This window comes from Leptonychotes weddellii, chromosome 10, assembly GCF_054177405.1.
Source record: "Leptonychotes weddellii isolate Sample4059 chromosome 10, ASM5417740v2, whole genome shotgun sequence".
NCBI classification, from domain to species: domain Eukaryota; kingdom Metazoa; phylum Chordata; class Mammalia; order Carnivora; family Phocidae; genus Leptonychotes; species Leptonychotes weddellii.
In genome coordinates, this window is record NC_138378.1 from 49,063,672 (window position 1) to 49,083,262 (window position 19,591).

General features: G+C 39.7%; 1 protein-coding gene across 1 annotated transcript in view; it reads right to left on the minus strand.

Moving 5' to 3' along the window:
* The window catches only part of SLC9A2 (solute carrier family 9 member A2), a 98,097-nt gene that overhangs the window by 14,673 nt on the left and 63,833 nt on the right, over positions 1–19,591 (minus strand). The window contains exons 6-8 of the mRNA XM_081832301.1: positions 12,641–12,730; positions 11,814–11,884; positions 4,739–4,900 (exon numbers count right to left, since the gene is read on the minus strand). Coding sequence (XP_081688427.1) covers positions 4,739–4,900; positions 11,814–11,884; positions 12,641–12,730 — 323 coding nt within the window. The remainder of the gene's footprint in view (positions 1–4,738; positions 4,901–11,813; positions 11,885–12,640; positions 12,731–19,591) is intronic.

Sequence of the window (19,591 nt, forward strand, 5' to 3'; positions counted from 1 at the left end):
CTCTCTCTCTCTCTCATAAATAAATAAATAAAATCTTTTTAAAAAATCAAGAATAGATATTCAATTTTATCATATAATTTCTCTGCCTCTATTACAGATAAATAATAACCTTTGATTTTTCTTCCTTTATTCTGTAAAAGTGGCAAATAACTGATTTTTTACTTTTAAGCTACCCTTATATTCCTGGAATAAGTCAAAATTATTGTGATGTATATCTTTTTTACATATCTCTGGACTTGGTTTGCTAATATTATGTTTATAATTTTTACAGAAATATTATAATCTTCCTTCTGTATAAGTGTCTTTGTCAGGCTCAATACCAAAATTATGCTAGTCGCATAAAGTAATTTGGGAAGATTTCCATCTTTTCTTACTTTCTGAAGAAGTCTGTGCAAGATTGGTTTTATCTCCTCCTTAAATGTTTGGTAGAATTTACAAATAAAGCCATAGGGTCTTGGGGTTTACTCTGTGGAGATATTTCAATTACAGATTTATTTACTTAATACTTAGAGTACTATTCAAACTTTCTGGTCTTTTATGGGTTTAATTTGTTGTTCCTTTTTCTAATTTCCTAGCATGGATTATTGATTTTCAGCCTGACTTTAACATTTTCATTAAAGGTTAAAAAAATTTCCCTTTAAACAATGCTTTACACAAGTTTTCATACGTCGCATTTTTCAAAATATTTTCTGATTTACATCATAATTTGTTTGATCCAGTTTTTATTCAACTTCTAAATAGAGGGATATTTGACTTTTTATACTGTTTTATATTTTATTTTGTTTTTGATTCCCTTCTGGTAAGGGAACATGCCCTATATGAAACTTTTAAAGACTTGATTGTTTATTATGTGGTTGAAATCTGTATCTTTACTGAAAGTCTGTCTGCTTGTACTATCAGTTTATAGGAGAAGAGCAATACAATAATCCACTATGATTAGGAGTTTGTGTATTTCTACTTGTGGCTCTGTCAAGTTTTGGTTTATATATTTTGAGGCTATGTTATTATTTGTATGCTAATTTAGACTTTTATATCTTCTTTCAGAATTAAACCTTTTATCATTATGAAATGAATCTCTTTATGCCTAGCAATATTTTCCTCATAATGTTTACATTTTATGATAATAATTACACAAACTTTCTTTTGTTTAGTGCTTCAACAAAATATCTTTTTTTTTTTTTAAAGATTTTATTTATTTGACAGAGAGAGACCCACAGTGAGAGCGGGAACACAAGCAGGGGAGTGGGAGAGGGAGAAGCAGGCTTCCCGTGGAGCAGAGAGCCCGATGCGGGGCTCGATCCCAGGACCCTGAGATCATGACCTGAGCCGAAGGCAGACACTTAACGACTGAGCCACCCAGGCGCCCAACAAAATATCTTTTTATCAACCTTTCACCTGTAAACTTTCTGTACTATCTCTTATAGATGGAAGTACTATCTCTTATAAGCAACATCTAGTGAGTTGTATATTTTCATCCATTCTGATTATCCATCCTTTTAAATGGAATAAATTTATATTTAATGCAATTACCTTTGGGTTCAAAACTATCATCTTACTATTTTCATTCTATTTGTTCTATAATTGTTTTTTCTACTTTGTTGCCTTTTTAAATTTTATTGTATTTTGCTTTTTATTTCCCTATTCTGTTAGCTTGTTACATTCTTTTACTGTTTTTTAGTGGTTACCTGGGATTACAACATTAGAATACAACAACGCCAGTCACCTCCCTCCAATTTATAAGCTATTTTTGTTGTTAATTTTAATTCTATTTACATTCAAAACCCCACAGACATTATTATTTTATGCAATTACTATTCATTTAGGTTTTACAAATATTCATCACTTCCATTATTTTAATTCCTTCCTTAATCTCCAAGCTTCTCTTCGAGACTCTTCCTTCTTCTGTCTGAAACTTTTTATCATTCAATTTAGTATGATGGTTTTTTTTTATCTGAAAATACTTTTATTCTACTTTTTTTTAATAATATTTTAGCAGGATATGAACCCTAAGTCATCAGTCACTTTCTTTCAGAATCTGGACGATACCAATGGTTTCCATGGCTTTTGTTGCAAAGGGTTTTTTTTTTTCTCTCTTTTGAAGAAAATAGGGTCTCTTCTTTCCTCTGATTATGTTTAAAATTTTCTCTTTGTGTTTTTGACTTGTAGCAGTTTTACTAGCATTTGGTTTTGGTTTTCTTCTTGTTTAATCTGCTTAGGGCTTGTCATAGTTCATGTCTTTTATCTAATTGGGGAAAATGCTCAGTCATGATCTCTTAAAATACTATTCCTACTAATTTACCTCTCATTTCCTTTCGGAACTTTTCACAATATCCCATATATTTCTTATTTTGTTTTCCATATTTTCCAATGTTTTTTTTTTTCACTCTATTCTTCATTCTGATTATTCTTTCTTTCCTATCTTCCAACCAATCGATCGATTCTCTCTACAGCTGTGTCTAATCTACTTGTACACTATCAAATGAGATCCTAAATTTAGTTAATTTTTAGCTCAACTATTCCATTTAGATCTTTTTTATTTATATCATCTGTATGACAATGTCAAAAGTGTTGATGCCATTTTCCTTCCTTAAACATACTTTTAATTTTAAAGCCCCTAACTCAACTATCTGAAACCCACTTGTGTCTGTTACTAAGGTTTTTGTTTATCTTTTTCTCAAAGTTTCCAATAACATTTCCTTGTCTACTCATATGCTTTTGACATTATATATGAAAAATCACAGAGGTAGTTTAAGACTCTTTAAAATCTTATTTTCCTCCAGAGAAGATTTAAGTTTATTTCTCTCAGTCAGCTGGGATAAAAGTAATATCAATCTCAGATAATTTAAACAATCATGGATTGAGATAATTCTAGGTCAGACTTCTTTCCTTTGAGGGTTAAGGTGTAGAATTCTGAAGTAATAACCTATAGCTGACTACAAGAGCTCCTCCTTCTTGGTAGGTCCTAAATTCCAATTTTATTCTCGAAGACCAATCAGTCTGTCAAAACTTTTGTTTTAGCCTTTTAGACTCTCAGATAATTTCTCTGTGATCCAGGGAGAAAAGGGCACTAAATGCCAGTTCCATCTTCTTGGACTTCCCTTTTCTGTTGACTCTTGGCCAAGAAATTCCTCATTGTACTGGTACTTTCCAGCTTTTAAGCAGATTTTTAAAATATATTTTGTCCTTTTTTTCTAGTTGTTTTCATAGGAGAGTTTGGTCTAGAACACTTAGTCCTTTACTGTCAGAAATACAATTCCTTTATTACCTCCCTTTTTGCTTCTAATTTCCCCTAAAGAAAACATTTCAGGAGATGTGGAATGGTCAACATGGTACTGATTTATCTAACCATGAAGCTGACCATTAGTTCTGCTACCTACCTCCATAACCTTTGCATTTGCTCTGCTTACTACCAGTTCCTAAATGAACTATAAACAGGGAGTAAAACTAAGATATTTTATCTTCTGTGATCACAAAGACGATGGCTCTCCCTTGTGAAGCTGAATAATTGAATTATCCCTTGCTACAACTGCAGATGGAATAGTGCATAAGAAAGATCGTTAACTTATAGAGCTAGAAGGAAACAAAGATCAAGTCTAGCCCCATTTTCTACTTGGAAGAAACTCAATCTCGGGGAAACAGATGACCCAGCTTAAGGTCACACAGTGAATTATTGCAGGGTGAGACTATAAATCAGTCACTCTGCTCACACCACTACTGTTTTTAGTGCAGTATAATGCCTTTAGCTCCAAGCCATCCTGACCACTATTTCTTTTTATTCTGGATTGTGTAAACTCCCATATTTTTAACAGGGGATTTAGGGTCTTAGTAAAAATCCTAGTTTATATGGTTGGGTGTGATTTGGAGTTTCCTGTCTCATTTCAGCTCTCCCATAGATAGCATTTTAATTAGATGACATGTATTTTAAATGTACTTCAAGCTCATCAGTGAAGGAAGAAATCAGCAGAACCTGTAATTTCTGTCATTTTTGTGGCAGGGAAGGATGGATGTTTACATGATAAAATGACCTATTGTTAACTGAGTGTTTACAGTTCTGCTACGGATTTGCTATAAGATTTTGGGTAAGTCACTTTACCATTCTGAATCTTCATTTCCTCATTTTTAAAAGTAGGGAGACAGACTAGATCAGTGGCTCTCAAACCTGACTGCATATTGGAAATATCTGAAGAACTTATAAATAAAATATACCCATACCTGGGCCTTACCACCAGAGATTTGGGTTTTACTGGTGTGGGTGGGGCCCGGACATGTGTATTATTTAAATGCTCTTAAGATATTTTTAATATGCAGCCTATGTTGAGAATCCCTGTACCAGATGATCACTAATGTTCTTTACAAGCCTTAAACTATGACTGTATGAGAAATCTATATAATTACATGCATATTTACAATCACACACATTAAGATATTCCATTCCAAATTGCTTGCTAAAGAGGCACCTTAACAAAGCAATGAGTTACCGCAAGAAAATATAACAAAGACATAGTCATCTTAAACATGACAAAGTATTTTCTGACTAGCCAGTTCTAAAATAACACAACATGATGCAACCTGGGGTGACGTAAAGGAAGGTATACATTTCTAGGGTTCACAGTTTAACCAGAATCTCATTCTTCCGTGAGGTCTAGGACATAGGTGAAATTTGTTACTCTTACTGGTGTCAAAAAACTAGAAAGACGGACTTAGTGGTAGTAACTTTTATTTGCAAAATGGTACTTACTTCAGAGAGGCAAAGGAAGGAACCGCGCTTATCATCCCCGTCTCTGCCATCTCGATGGCATGTTTTATTTCCAGCTTTTTATACAAAGACACAATGCTTGACTTGGGTTGGTTTTCCCGAATCAAAAGCTTCCGCAGGTATTTGTCATCGAACTTCTTAAACCTGGAAATAAAGAAAATCCAAGCTTCAGTTAATTAATACTACATTGACCAGAAAAACAAAACAAAACAAAACAAAAAACACAAGCCTGTTTTTACCATCATTTCTACCACACCCAGGGAAAAACTGAGTAGTAGTGTTTTGCTTGTCTGCTCAATATATATATTTTTATATGTGCATACCTGAATATATGTGTATATAAAATATATGTGTATATAAATGATACTACTGGTACATTTTTGTATATAGCCATGATATACATATATCTAATAATCCACTAATTATAGATTAAAATATGTATATTTTTAACATTTGCAATTTTGCTGCTTCTCTTTTCAGCGACATTACTCAAAAGTGTTAATACTTGGGGCATCAGGGGGGATCAGTCAGTTAAGTGTCTGCCTTCGGCTCAGGTCATGATCCCAGGGTCCTGGGATCGAGCCCCACATCGGGCTCCCTGCTAGGTGGGGAGCCTGCTTCTCCCTCTGCCTCTGCCTCTCTCTCTCTGACTCTCTTGAATAAATAAATAAAACATTAAAAAAAAAAAAAAGATGTAAGTAGGGCGCCTGGGTGGCTCAGTTGTTAAGCGTCTGCCTTCGGCTCAGGTCATGATCCCGGGGTCCTGGGATCGAGCCCCTCATCGGGCTCCCTGCTCCGCGGGAAGCCTGCTTCTCCCTCTCCCACTCCCCCTGCTTGTGTTCCCTCTCTCACTGTCTCTCTCTCTCTCTGTGTCAAATAAATAAATAAAATCTTAAAAAGAAAAAAAAAGAAGTGTAAATACTTCCTCCAATTCCTCTCTGATTTTTTCTTGAATGTTCACAAATTAGGCTTTTGCCCCCAATACTCTGCTGAAGCTACTCGTATTGAGGTCATCAGTGACCCCACAGTATAAATCCAATGGCCAATCATTGGCCCCCACCTTTCCTGACCTCTCCTGCTTAACACGTCATTTTCCAGAATATGACACACCCCTGGGCTCCCTCCTGCCTCTTTCTCAGCCTCTTTTGTCGGGTCTTTCTCTTTTTCTGGCCTCTTGATGTAGGAGTGCCCAGGGTTCCATCTTGGCCCTCTTTACCTCCACTTGCTCTCTGGCCATCTTGCCCAGTCTCCTGATTTTAATGGCATCTCTGTGCCAGTGACTCCCACGTTTGTATCTCCTGCTCCAGTCTCGCCCCCAAGCCCCGGAAATGACTATTCAGCTGCCTAGTCAACATCCCCACCTGGATATCCAGTTCTCAATCTTGATGTTCCCAGATTGAACACATTTTCTCCTATAGTCCTCGCCATTTCAGTTAATGACCACTCCACCAGGTCAAAAACCCTGATGTCACCTTTGATTCTTCTCCTTCTCTCACATTCCATGTTATGGCCTGAATTGTGTCCTCCTAAAAATTCACAGATTGAAGTCCTCACCCCTCGCACCTCAGAATGTGACTGTATTTGGAGACAGGGTCTTTACAGTGGCGACTTTGTTAAAATGAGGCCATGAAGGCAGGTCTCAATCAAATATGACCGGTGTCTCTATGACTAAAGGAAATTTGACACAAACACATCAAGAGGCAGGAAGGAGACCACCTGCAAGCCAAAGAGAGAGGCCTGTAACCGATGTTTCCCTTACAGCCCACAGAAAAAACCAAATCTGCTGATACTTTGATCTTGGACTTCTAGTCCCCAAAACTGTGAGAAAAAAAGATAGTAGGAGAAAATAAATTTCTATTGTTTAAACCACCCAGTCTGTGGTACTTTGTTATAACAACTCCTATCCACTCTATTGGCAATTTCTGCTAGTTCCACCATCAACACACGCACACACACACACAATCCGACCATGCCTCACTACTTCAACACTCCTACCTCTTGTATCTACCCTGGCCCAAGACATCATCATCCCTTAATGGATTCTGGCAACAGGCACCCGACTGGTCTCCCTGCTTCCACCACTGCATTCCTACAGACTACCCTTGACACAGAAGCCAGAGTGAGCCTGATAAAATATAAGTCAAACCATGTAAAACCCTGCATCTCACTTGAGTAAACGCACAATGACCTGGGGGCCCTACACAATTTGGAGCTGCGTCTCTTAGCAGTGCGCTTCTCACATCCAGCCTCACTGGCGTCCTTCCTGCCCTGGAAGCTCGCCAGCTCTGCTCCGACCCGTGGGCCTTTATACCCAGTATCCCTTCCACCACGAACATCCTTCCCCCACACACCTGCAGGGCTCAGTTTAAATCTTTCCTCTGGAGTCACTTACCAGAAAAGCCTCTCCCATCCATCCCATTAGAACTGCATGCCTTTTCCCACCCCCTGAGCTTCCTATTCTACCTGCCAGCTATAATTTTCTCCACAGCAATTATCATTTTCAAACACGCTCTATAATTTATCTTACTTTCTGTCCCCTAGCACTAGAATGATATATATGGGCAGAGATTTGCTTTTTTCCCAGTTTTCCCTTATCACCAGGGCCTCGGACAGTGCCTGGCACACTATAAACAGAGAGTAGAATGGATCATTTGGTCTCAGTTCCTCCCCGTATCCACACCGTCTGCCCTATTCCTTGGCAATGTCCTTCCACCACGGCCTAGGTGACCTGCGCTGTCCTATTTCCTCAATATTGTTCCCTGCTCTGGTCAGTGGGCTGTAGCAGACATGACAATTGGGGCAGAGGCTTAAAATGGGTTTGTGTATTGAAGCTTACCTCTTTTGTTTCTATAATTACCATGAGAAGGATATGTGTGGAGTGACTCCTTAGTCCCCGGACAAAGGTGAATGCCACATGAAGCAGAGTTCAGTCACTCCAGTCACATCAGAAAAGGCCAGCCGGGATCAGCTGACAAAACCAACCAACCCCGGGAAGCATGAGCAAGACCAGTCCACAGCAGCCCAGCGCAGCCCAGAGCCTGGACTCTCAGACTTGTGCATGACTCATGCACTTTAATAATGTCACTGTTGTGGGGCACCTGGGTGGCTCAGTCGTTAAGCTTCTGCCTTCAGCTCAGGTCATGGTCCCAGGGTCCTGGGATCAAGCCCTGCATCGGGCTCCCTGCTCAGCAGGAAGCCTGCTTCTCCCTCTCCCACTCCCCCTGCTTGTGTTCCTGCTCTCGCTGTCTCTGTCTCTGTCAAGTAAATAAATAAAATCTTTAAAAAAATAATAATAATAATAATGTCACTGTTGTTTGAGCAGCTGAGTATCAGGGTGGTTTGTTATGTAACATTATTATGCCAATAGGTAAGCAAAACAGCATGCAATGAATATTTGTTGAGAAAGAAAAAAAACGCATTATGGGGATTACCATAAGCCCAAGGAGGTTTATAGGTACACCCGTGCTATGAAAGGAACAATGTGAACCCACATTCTTGGTACTAGCCCTTTGTTCTACACTGGAGGGCAATAAACAATTAAAGAGTCCTCCTTTTGACTGGCCACTACATGAAACAGGGGCCCAGTTTTTTCTATGTTTATTCTGAATTTCACACGAGGCTCATTGGGCTAGGACTCCTGGCAGCAACGCATCTTTTTAAACTTCTGTTATTCTTATTATTGTTTTGGCTTTTCACTAGAGAGAAACAAAAGAAAGAATAAGCATTAAGGGCAAGGGCATCTAATTTATAGGAACTGTGCACTTTCTTTGCTTTATTTTCACGCCTTTCATTTCTCTGCCAACCTACACGTAGGCACTCTCTCTCGCCATCATTAGACTCCTTTTACCAAGTTTGAGAAACTTCCCTACTCAAAGGTTTAAGCCTTACCCTTTCTCAAAGGATCAGCTACCTCACAAATTCTCTGGCAAGACCACTAGAAAGCCACAGCATTAAGGATTCCAGAGGAAATGGAAAGAAACCCAACATACCTAAAACAATCCACTTCTTTATATGTGATCTTTAGTAACATCAACAATTATGTACATACCAGAGATAGGATCTGAGCAGAGCTAATTTTAAGAATGACCTGCGTCAGCACCAAATTCCTCCATACCCACACACACTTCCCTGCTCTACCTGCGATATCCAGTGGGCTTGACAATCCAGGGAATTATTTTGAAATTTACCTGGAGAATGTCATGCATGGAAATATACAGGGGTTGAGTGAAATATGTACACTGCAGAGAAAAACCTGAGACACGTAGCAATATTACCTTTTAGACGTGAAATCAGACTTGGCTCTGCCATCTTTAGTATTTATAGTCCAATTAGCCTGGCAGCCTCTAGATGTTTGCCTGGAACAGACTCATGTACCCCAGAGAACAGAGTATCTCTGCCTGAAAGACAGGATGTAACCAGACTTTCTTTGACGTTCCTTTACCTGAGGTTCCAGACCAAAACCACATGACCACACGGTCCACGACTTCCTCCTAACACTGCCCCAGGGATGCTGACCTGATTCCTACACCTGCTCACATCTATATCCCCGTTTGGGAGGCAGAGGAGTGGTATAAATCCTTAACCCAATTTCCACTTTGGAAAGGAACCAGCTGTCCTGGGTAACTACTCTCTCTTGTCCCTCCAGGGAAGGACTGATGGGATGCTGGAGGAGGGAGAAAAGTGATCGGGTGGATAGGGAGGAGGTAGGTGGAAAACAGGCCTGGCTGAGGAAAAAAACAGAGGAAGAGAGGCAGAAAAGTCTGAATCACTGACTTGGCAAAGACAAGGACCCATCTTTGTTAGGAAGGTCCCGAGGACATAAAGCAGGGTAGTGCGTAGAGAGTTCTGTGCAGCTGGGTAGGGTTGGTTCTTTCAACCACCGCCTGCCTGCAAAAATGTGAATCCTGCCCAAGATAAATGGTCCTTTTTTTCCCCCTATTTTAGCAATGAAGATTTTAGTTTGCTTTATTACTTTGTGCTCCCACATAGCTAACTGGGTGCTCTCGCCATACAAATAACTATTTTTTCTTTGCTTATAAAGTAAGGCTAGGTCAAAGAGGCTTTTCTACATTAGTAAACAGTGTGGTCAGGTTTGTAAAGGGTGTTTTAGCACTTAGAGTCTCTGTAACTCATCTTATTACTTAATGATAGCACTCACTCACACACACACACACACACACACCCATTGCTGTGTTGCCTTTATTATATTGCAAAATTTTAAAGTCCTGAGTTCATGGTTTATACTTCTCCTATAATCCAGCATCATGTCAGAACATGTGAACAAACAGTAAGCACTCAAAACCTCCCTAATGTTAAATTACATAAATTGGTAGGTTGGTCAACTTCACGTAAATTAGCAGGGGGGAGGGAAGGCATCTATTAGCAAGTTAGGAAAGCAAAGGCAAGAAAGTAAGAGGAATCTACCAAAATATAGTTTAAATCTGTTGTCTGTCTCCTTCAAAAGGCTTCCCTAACCAGTGATGTGCTGATAAATGTTAACAAATTGTTTTATGGGGAAAAAAATAGGCCCTGGTTTATAGCATTTGTCAGTTCCACGGCACATGGAACACGACTCCGGCTACCCATGTGGATGGCACTGAATATGAAGTCAGGAGGAGAGGCACACGGTCAGCTCCTGGAGATTGGGTGAGCTGGCTCCTGCGCTCTGTGGTCCCCAACCCTGCTGTCTGAATTAATCCTGGAAGTCTGTTTTTCAGTTTATATGAAAACATGTATTTAATTCTGCCTGGATAGTGTACCTTGCCCATTTCAACTACAGGATCCTTGAAGAGGGGCGCCTGGGTGGCGCAGTCGGTTAAGTGTCTGACTCCTGGTTTCGGCTCAGGTCATGATCTTGTGGTCACGGGATCGAGTCCTGCATTAGGCTCTGTGCTCAGTGCAGAGTCTGCTTGAGATTCTTTCTCTCTTCCTCTGCCCCTCCCCACTCATACTCGCGCACATGCGCACTCTCTCTCTCAAATAAATAAAATCTTTAAAAAAAAAAAAAGATCCTTGAAGAGAGACACTGAATCTTATTTATCCACCACAAAGCTTTTTTTTTTTTTTTTTTAAATACTTCATTTATTTATTTGACAGAGAGAGACACAGAGAGAGAGGGAACACAAGCAGGGGGAGTGGGAGAGGGAGACGCAGGCTTCCCGCTGAGCAGGGAGCTCAATGCGGGGCTCGATCCCAGGACCCTGGGATCATGACCTGAGCCGAAGGCAGACACTTAACGACTGAGCCACCCAGGCACCCCTACCACAAAGCCTTTAAAGGTTAAAAACAAACAGAGATAGACAGACACATTATATAAGCACACATAATCTTTCATATAAGTGCAGCTTTTAAAATATTTATTTCTATTTGTTATAATATTTGTATTTAAAAATTTATTTGTAAAATACTTGTTAGTCTATTTATATTGTCAGGTGCTCCGAAGCTCTGCATTTGACAAAGCCCCTCGACATGTGTGGGACAACAAACAGTAACAGAACCCTCAGTGCTTCACCAAATAGACTATATTCCTCAGCCTCCCTTGCAGTGAGAAGAGCCCGCATTAATGAGTGCTGGCCACAGAAGGCCAGGCCATGTGTGTAACTGGAAGAATTGTGTGAAAGCTTCTGGTAACTCTAGTTAGGAGGAAGCTAGTACATATTCTTTGTCTCTTCATTATCTTTCTTCCTATGTGTAACCTGGAATGTGCGCACGATGACTAACGCGGGAGCAGCCATTCTGGTCTAAAAGGCAATCTTGGAAATGGAAGTGGTTCGTGGATTGACCAGGACAGAAGCGTCCTGGGACCATGACGAGTCTGTGGAGCAGAGCTCACCTATTACACCTACATTGCCTACAGAGTTCTGGCTTTTTACAGAAGAGCAAGATAAGCTTCTATCTTGCTCCAGGTCTCTGTGATTGCTGAACTTTATCTCAAAGTACATACTACAGCACAATACAGGAAAGATTTGCAACACTGAGAAATAACACAGGTCAGTAAGTCCTGCTTCCAGAGTGAGCCAGAGCCCCTTCATACTATAATGGCATAAGACCTTCTTACTTGTCTCTCCAAAAGTTGTGACCCCAATGTCCACAAACATCTTCAATCCCAGTCTTCACATGATCAAAAAACTAAAACAGAAAAAGTAGGCTACCGATTAATTTTTACCTGAAATCAGTAATTTGCACTCTACTTATATCATGCCTACACTTCAAAGACCCTGACCGTTTTTGCTTTTTTCTGTTGTTGGGTTTTTGTTTGTTTGTTTTGTTTTGTTTTGTTTTGTTTTTACTAAAAGCAATGATTCCTCTCCAAATACACTGATTTTATTATATTAATAATAGGCAATTCTCAGGTTATTTTTCTCATAACAGTTTGTTCATAATTTTGGAAAATATGAAATATGGTGATAATTTTCCAGTAGAAACATTTTCAGATTGAAGGAAGTAACAAGAGGGATTCCTTGTTCCTGGGGTGCCTGGGTGGCTTAGTCGGTTGAGCATCTGGCTCTTGGTTTCCACTCAGATCATGATCTCAGGGTCATGGATTGAGCCCCGAGTTGGGATTCTGTCTCTCTCTCCCTCTTCCTCTGCCTCTCCCCTGGTCATGCTCTCTCACTCGCTCTCTCTCTCTAAAATAAAATCTTTAAAAAACAGAGGGATTCCTTGTTCCCCCATTCCCAGGAGGTCTAGCAGGTTAATTTGGAGAAGCCACTGTACGGCTGTGCTCACACCCCCCGACTCAAGTCCTTCTTGGCCCTCTCTCCCTTTTACCCTCTGCCACTTCCCTCTCCTTCAAGAAATGAGTGCTAGAATGTCAAGCTGTCGACTGAATCCTACAAGTTTTTCTTTTATCACTTAAATCATTATTACTACGTTAACACTTACCCGGCAATGGATTTCTTCACTGACCGCTTGCTGCTTCTTATTGGACCTCTTAACATCGAGAAATTCCACCAGTGGTCGGATAGTAATTCCCTGCACAGAAAAAAAAAATAGTATATCTTCTTATAGAATTAAGTGAAAAATTCAAGAATAACTTTTATTCTCCTGAGCTTTGATAACCAACAAAAGATATCCTCCTCTCAAGACTTAATACAGTACATGTAACACTTTATTAATTTTTCCTCCTCTCCAATAACTGGCACATTTTCATAGGGCCATGACCCAACATGTGCTACTAGAAACCAAACAATGGACAAAGTTCAAGAAATTGCAAACTAATTCTAAGTAATTCTAAGAAATAGAGAAAGAAAGAAATTCCAAGAAACAATAAAGTATTATCCAAATCAGAGGAATCACCTACTTGCATTATCCATAGAAAACTTTTCAATAATTCTTATATTCATTAATTTATTAAGACCATTTTAATGGTACTTCTGCTAGACACATGTTAGGGTCTTGGCATTTGGGATACAAAGATAAATAGTTAAGGCACTCAGTTCTAGGCCTTTGTAGTTTTATAGGGAGAAGAATATGCCAAAAATAGTTACAGAGTAGGCAAAAGGAAGGATGAGAGAGACACAGGAAGCCAGTCCAGAAAAGCCTCATAGAGAGGGAACAGTGAATAGTAGTCTTAAAAGATGTCAGAAGCATATCTTAGCGGGGACCAACCACGAGCAAAGAATCAGCAGTGAGAAAGGGTACAGAGGGGTTTGGGCACGTTTGTGAACTTGGAAAGTGGAGAGAACCATAAGCTATTTAGTAACCTAAGAAGAGAAGAAAAATTTCCTTAACATGATAAAAAAAACATCTGCCAGAAATCTATAGTGAACATCTGACTTAATAATTAAACATTAAAAGCCTTTCCATTAGAACTAGAGATAACACAAGGATACTCTTTATCTGCTATTTGACACAGTTCTGCATGTCACAGTAAATTAAATAAGAAACAAAGAGGTAGAAGTATAGATACTAAAAATGAAATAACAAGATTTTTGTTGTTCATGAGTGATCTAGTTTTTGTCCTAAAATATCTAAGACAATCTCTTCTCATTTAAAAATACCAAGTTTAATAATGTGATTAGACATATCAACATATACAAATCCGTCCCATATGCTAATTTTAAAAAAGAAACAGAATAAACACCTACATGAGAGAGAATAGATATATATGTGTGTACTCATATATAATAATGTATAAAATACATATAGTATACTATACAGACACTAACTATATACACTTATATAATCCATCCATGTATATATATAATATACAATCCTATCATGAAATGCATAAAATCTTCACAAAAAGAACTATAAAACTTAGTAAAAGGATATTCAAAAGATCTGGGTTTTAAAAAGACACTTCCTGGATGGGATTACATAACGATATCACGTTGACAATTTTATCTCAGTGCATGCAATACAATTCCGATACCTATTCCAAAAGGATTTTTATTAACAGAACTTGAGAAGTCAGCTCTAAATTAGTCGGGGGCAGTAAAAGTAACCAGGAAAATTTAGCAAAATAAGAATGATAGGAGAACTTAGACATCAAAACAATCAGCTAATATACTTAAAATTACAAGATACTAGCACTAAAACAGGCCAAGTGACTAGGGGGTGAGAACATGGGGTCAAGGAAGATCCCAAAGACTCCTGCATGGTAGGCAGGTGGCTGGCCCTTCTTGGCATGGGGAACACATGCATGGGGGCAGTAAGTGGATTTTGGGGGGTGGGGAGGGATGGGTACATTGAGATATGTTCCCTGTCATGCATTTGATTTCGTCTTACCTCTCTGCATGTCTTTATTCGGGAATGCTTTTGATAATATAAACTGTGATACACACACACACACTTTTTAAGGGAGGTCATTCACTGTGTTCCATCAATCCGGCTTCAGGCATTTTTAAGCTTAACTTTAACTTTCTGGAGTGTAAACTGATTTTGACCAAATTTAGTAGAAGATACACCTTACGTCCTATTTGCTTTTCAGTCTGTCACTTTGAAATAACACAGGAGGTAATAAACAGTTTTCTAATCAACACGTATCCTGTCATTTTTAACTTACATAAATGAAAATGGGTATAAACATGGTTTACGGAGTTGGGTGATTCCACTGAACTCCAGATTCCATGAAGCCACTGATTTAATAACCACTCCAGGAAAAAAAAAAAAAATCAATGCAATTTTGAAACTATATAATGTGTTCTAAGGACGCTAACTGTTGTTTTGCATGCTTTTTTCCTATCAGTATCCACTTAGGAAAAAAAATAAGTGAGGGCCCAGCAGTTGTAAATATGGGACATAGAAATAAAGATAGGACACAGGCCCCAATCCGGATTTTGACTCCTTCCACTGGACAGATAATCTAGAGGTTAGTGCACTGTTACAAATAAAACAACACTGATCAACTACAGGAAGCAAGTATGGCCTGGTACCTAGCGTAACCCCAGCTTCTAAAAATACAACATATTGTAGTTTATAACTAATACAATTTATTGGTTATATGCAACGGATCACGGACACTGTCTTTGAACAACCTCTACTTAAACAGCTCCTTTTAGAGTCTCCTATTTGCTCTTTGAAGTATTTGCAGTTGTCATGTCATGTCAACGGGAATGATCTGACAGGTTCCTCTCCCTCCCTTCTTCCTTCCTTCCTCAATCCATCTATTTTGGAGGCAGAATACCTGGCATCTGCGAACGTCATATTAAGTTCCCCAGGCTGGGTGCTATCCTCTAGGAGCCCTGGGTCTTGGGTTGGGAGAAATAAAGGAAAAGCACAAACAAAAACAAAAACAACAGCTAACCTTTGAGAAGGCACCTTATTTTAACCACACTGGAAAATTTCCAGTTCAGGTCACCTGCGAAGCAACCTTTGATAAGCCTTAGAAAAACAGCTTGTTACCATCCATGTAGGTTAAAACAATAAAGAAACACCTTGGTTTTCCATCAAACCACTGAAAGCCATATTTGCAAAGGGCAAGTGATGGGTTCCCCCATTCACTTGGCTTTGGCACAATACGCACAACACCTCAGGGCCAGACCTGAAGGAAGGGAATTATTTAACTGCAGGCACCACCAGGCAGCCAGCCCGGTGAGCTCTGTTTTCTCCACCCTGTGCCACCTCTATCTCCACCTGCCCACTTCTGCAGACACAAAAAAGAACTGCTGTCTGATGAAGTAATGAGCATTCTTTTGGTTTGAGCTTTTGGAAGAAAATGATTTCTCGTTTGGTTGTTTTTTGTTTTTTATTTCATTAAATTTTGCACACACACACAAAAAAAAGGTGGGAGAAACTGCCTTACATTTCTCTGCTGATCTAGTAGACAGTGTCCAGAAAAACTCAAAGAAACTCTCTAACAACAACAACAAAAAGTCACTATCATTGCTCCGCTACCCCATATCCTCTGTAAGGCCTTGCTCACATTACAAACTTAATTATAGAGATCATAAGCCCGGCTTAACAGGTGGTATTTATCTTTGAATGGGATAAGTGGGCAAGAACCATAAAAGTGTTCTCGGGGGGTGCTCACGCTCTTCACGCCACAGTCTCCCGGCCTCTATGTATCTTTCTTTGCGGACTTAACCACACTGCACAGTAACTGGCTCTCAGACGTCTGTCTCTTCCCCTGAATCATGTCTTCCTCTTTCCTTGCCATCAGTGTTTCTCTCTACCGTCCCACCAGCATTCAGCCATGCTACTATGGCTCCCGTCTTTGCAAAACACAAACAAAACCCTCCTCTGGCTCACATTCTCCTCTGGCGGCCACTCCTTTCCTCTCCCAGACCTCAGCAGACTTGCCTTCTATCTCCTGTCTGTCTCCAATCTCTCTTTATCCTTCTCCCTGGAATCCAACTGATGGGAGTTTCCTCACCATCTGACCCCAGCACTCTTGTGAAGATGTCCACTCATCACGGACTTGCTGCATACAGTAGTCCGTTCTTTGTTCCCACCTCGCCTGACCATGCACCCCATTTGTCACAGTTGCTAGAACCCGCTCCTTCCTCAACACTCTCTTCACTTGTGTGGATGAGCCCCTCTTGATGTTTCTCCCATTCTACTATTCACCTTTTTCATTCTCCTCGACTGGTTCATGAACGTTTTCTTGACTTCTCAATATTGGTATGCCTCCTTATCTATTCTCTCCCTATGCTCACTCCTGAATTGTTTCTTCCAGACTCATGTTTTACAAACCATCTATATACCAATGAGTCTCAAATTTCTATTTCCCACTCTGGCTTCTCCCATAAATTCTAGACCCATACATACAATTGCCTAGTCAATATCTCTATTTGGATGTCTAATAGGCAATAGGCACGTCCAAGATATATGTGTCCAAAACCAAACACCCGATTCCCCACGCTTCAAACCCAATACTCCACCAATATTAAATTAAATATCACCTTCTTTTACCTAGTTGCTCAGTCACAAGCCCTTGCAACTATCTTTGTGCTTTCTCTTACATCCTAAATTACTCACCTACATTTTTTATCTTAAAAAGTCCTGATCATCTTGCTCATTTTATTGTAGGACCAGAATGAATTTTTGTTAGTTCCACTGAATTCCACTTAGTAATGGTATATGCTAATTAAATATAGGAATGTGTCATTGTTACACTATATACATATCTTAAACACGACCACTCGTTTAACAAATGAAAGCACAATGTCTATAAAATAGTTGGCATCACCGCCCCAGTTTGACAGGCTAAGTCAGCAGAGGTATTTTTTTTATTTTTATTTTTTATTGGGAGGAGGGGCAGAGGGAGAGGAAGAGAGAGAGAATCTTAAGCAGGCTTCATACCTAGTGCAGAGCCCCATGTAGGGCTTGATCTCAGGACCCTGAGATCATGACCTGAGCTGAAATCAAGAGTCGGATGCTTAACTGACTGAGCTACCCAGGTGCCCCCAGAGGTATTTGATTTTTGGGAAAGGTCAGCCCACCCTGGGTCCTGAGTATCCCACACACTCTTGCAGGGGGTGCCCATGATGCAGGGCATCAACTGCCTTTACCCAGGCTATTTTTCAGGGTTGCATTTGCAACAAGCAATATTGAGAGATGAGGTAATGTCACCTCGAGACAAAGAGTGATAGATCCTCCAGCTCAGTGCCTGTCTCCTGTAATGTGACCCGCCACATGTGTGGACATCCATCCTGGGCCCTCTGTGGGGGGACCTGGGGTGTGGAACACTGACCCAAACCAACACGAAGCTCTGGCTACAGCTTTGGCCATGAGTAATAAAGCCCTTTGTCTATGATGCAGGAGTCAGGTGTCCTCTGCAAGCATCCATGGAAGTTTTACAGGCAAGTTAAACTTGTTAACTTGCAAATAGGGTAAAATCCCAGATGCTTCACAGTTCTAGACAATGACTTACAATAGACACAACATGGATCTGTGGTGGAGACAGAAAGAGACTGTCCTCTTTTGAATTCCAGTCAACCTTGCTACCTGATGGGCTTCTAGATAACCACCGATGGATTTCCAGAATTTGGAGGATCTGCTTATGATCATAGGGATTTATTAAATAATAACCAGACTGTTAGTTGTTCTGCAATCATTTTTCTTTTCAAAGAAAAGAAATGTACATCAAAGGGCATTGTTTTTCTTTCTTCTACAGCCATTTTACTTAATGTTATAATTAAAACAGCAAATCATCAGGTTAAATCATCAAGTACTATGTTTACGTACAAATTTCTTCTCTACTGCCTGGGAGGGAGGTACCATTATCCAGAGGCTGTTCTAGACAATAACTATCAGAATATCAACCAGAAGCTTAACCCAGGACAGCCTTACTCCAACGTCTGTGCTTTCTACTACTAGACTCTACCTCGCCCCCAATCTCAAATATAATTTTGAAATGAGAGACAGCTTATATTTTATGTAATATTACCAAGCTTATCTAAAAGAAAATGAATTCACATGAGCAAGGAATCAGAATTGTTTACTCATTCAATATTCCACAAGCAAGACTGTATTCTGGTAACATGTTAATATGCTTCATCAAGAGACTACTTTCCTAATTATCAGCATGATTCAAGGAATGTTAAAATTCTCATTATAAGTCTAGGTGTCAGATAATAAACCATATGTCACATGGAATTCTATTTTAGAAGATAGTGCTAACTCAACAGTATTAGGGATGAAGAGCTCATCATACAAGAAATGTTGAAATAAAGGGGAAAGACACTTAGAAGTTGAATGATAGATCCATCAACATAAAAGCTGTCTCTTGAAAAAGAATGCATAGGGCGCCTGGGTGGCTCAGATGGTTAAGCGTCTGCCTTCGGCTCAGGTCATGATCCCAGGGTCCTGGGATCGAGTCCCACATCGGGCTCCCTGCTCCTTGGGAGCCTGCTTCTCCCTCTGCCTCTCTCTCTCTCTGTCTCTCATGAATAAATAAATAAAATCTTAAAAAAAAAAAAAAAAGAAAGAAAAAGAATGCATAGCCCTTAATCAGAAGGCAAATATTATGCATAGATTATAATTAATTATTTCTACTATATTTATAACCCATTAAGAATTTTCTTTCAGGATTCTTTCCCTGAGTTCCTTAATTATTGATGTAGTCTGGAAAAAAGATCCTTTCTGAAGTGAGTATGTGTGTGTTTGTGAACGTGTGTGTTCATAACCCAGAAACACTTAAGAGCCAGGTCATTGGTCTCCAATCTGTGCACACAAAAGGGTGGGCCAGACAACAGTGGCAGGAAGATTAAACTATGGATGGAACTACAGAAATTCCTCGTCCCCACGGGCATCAGAGAGAGCTTCGCCAGGTTAGTCTTAAACCTAATCGGAGGAGAAGACTGCTCATGATGTATGCGTATAGACTCCAAATAGTGACCCCCCCAAAATCTCTGAAAGGTAAATTTGATATGCTTACAATACCAAATA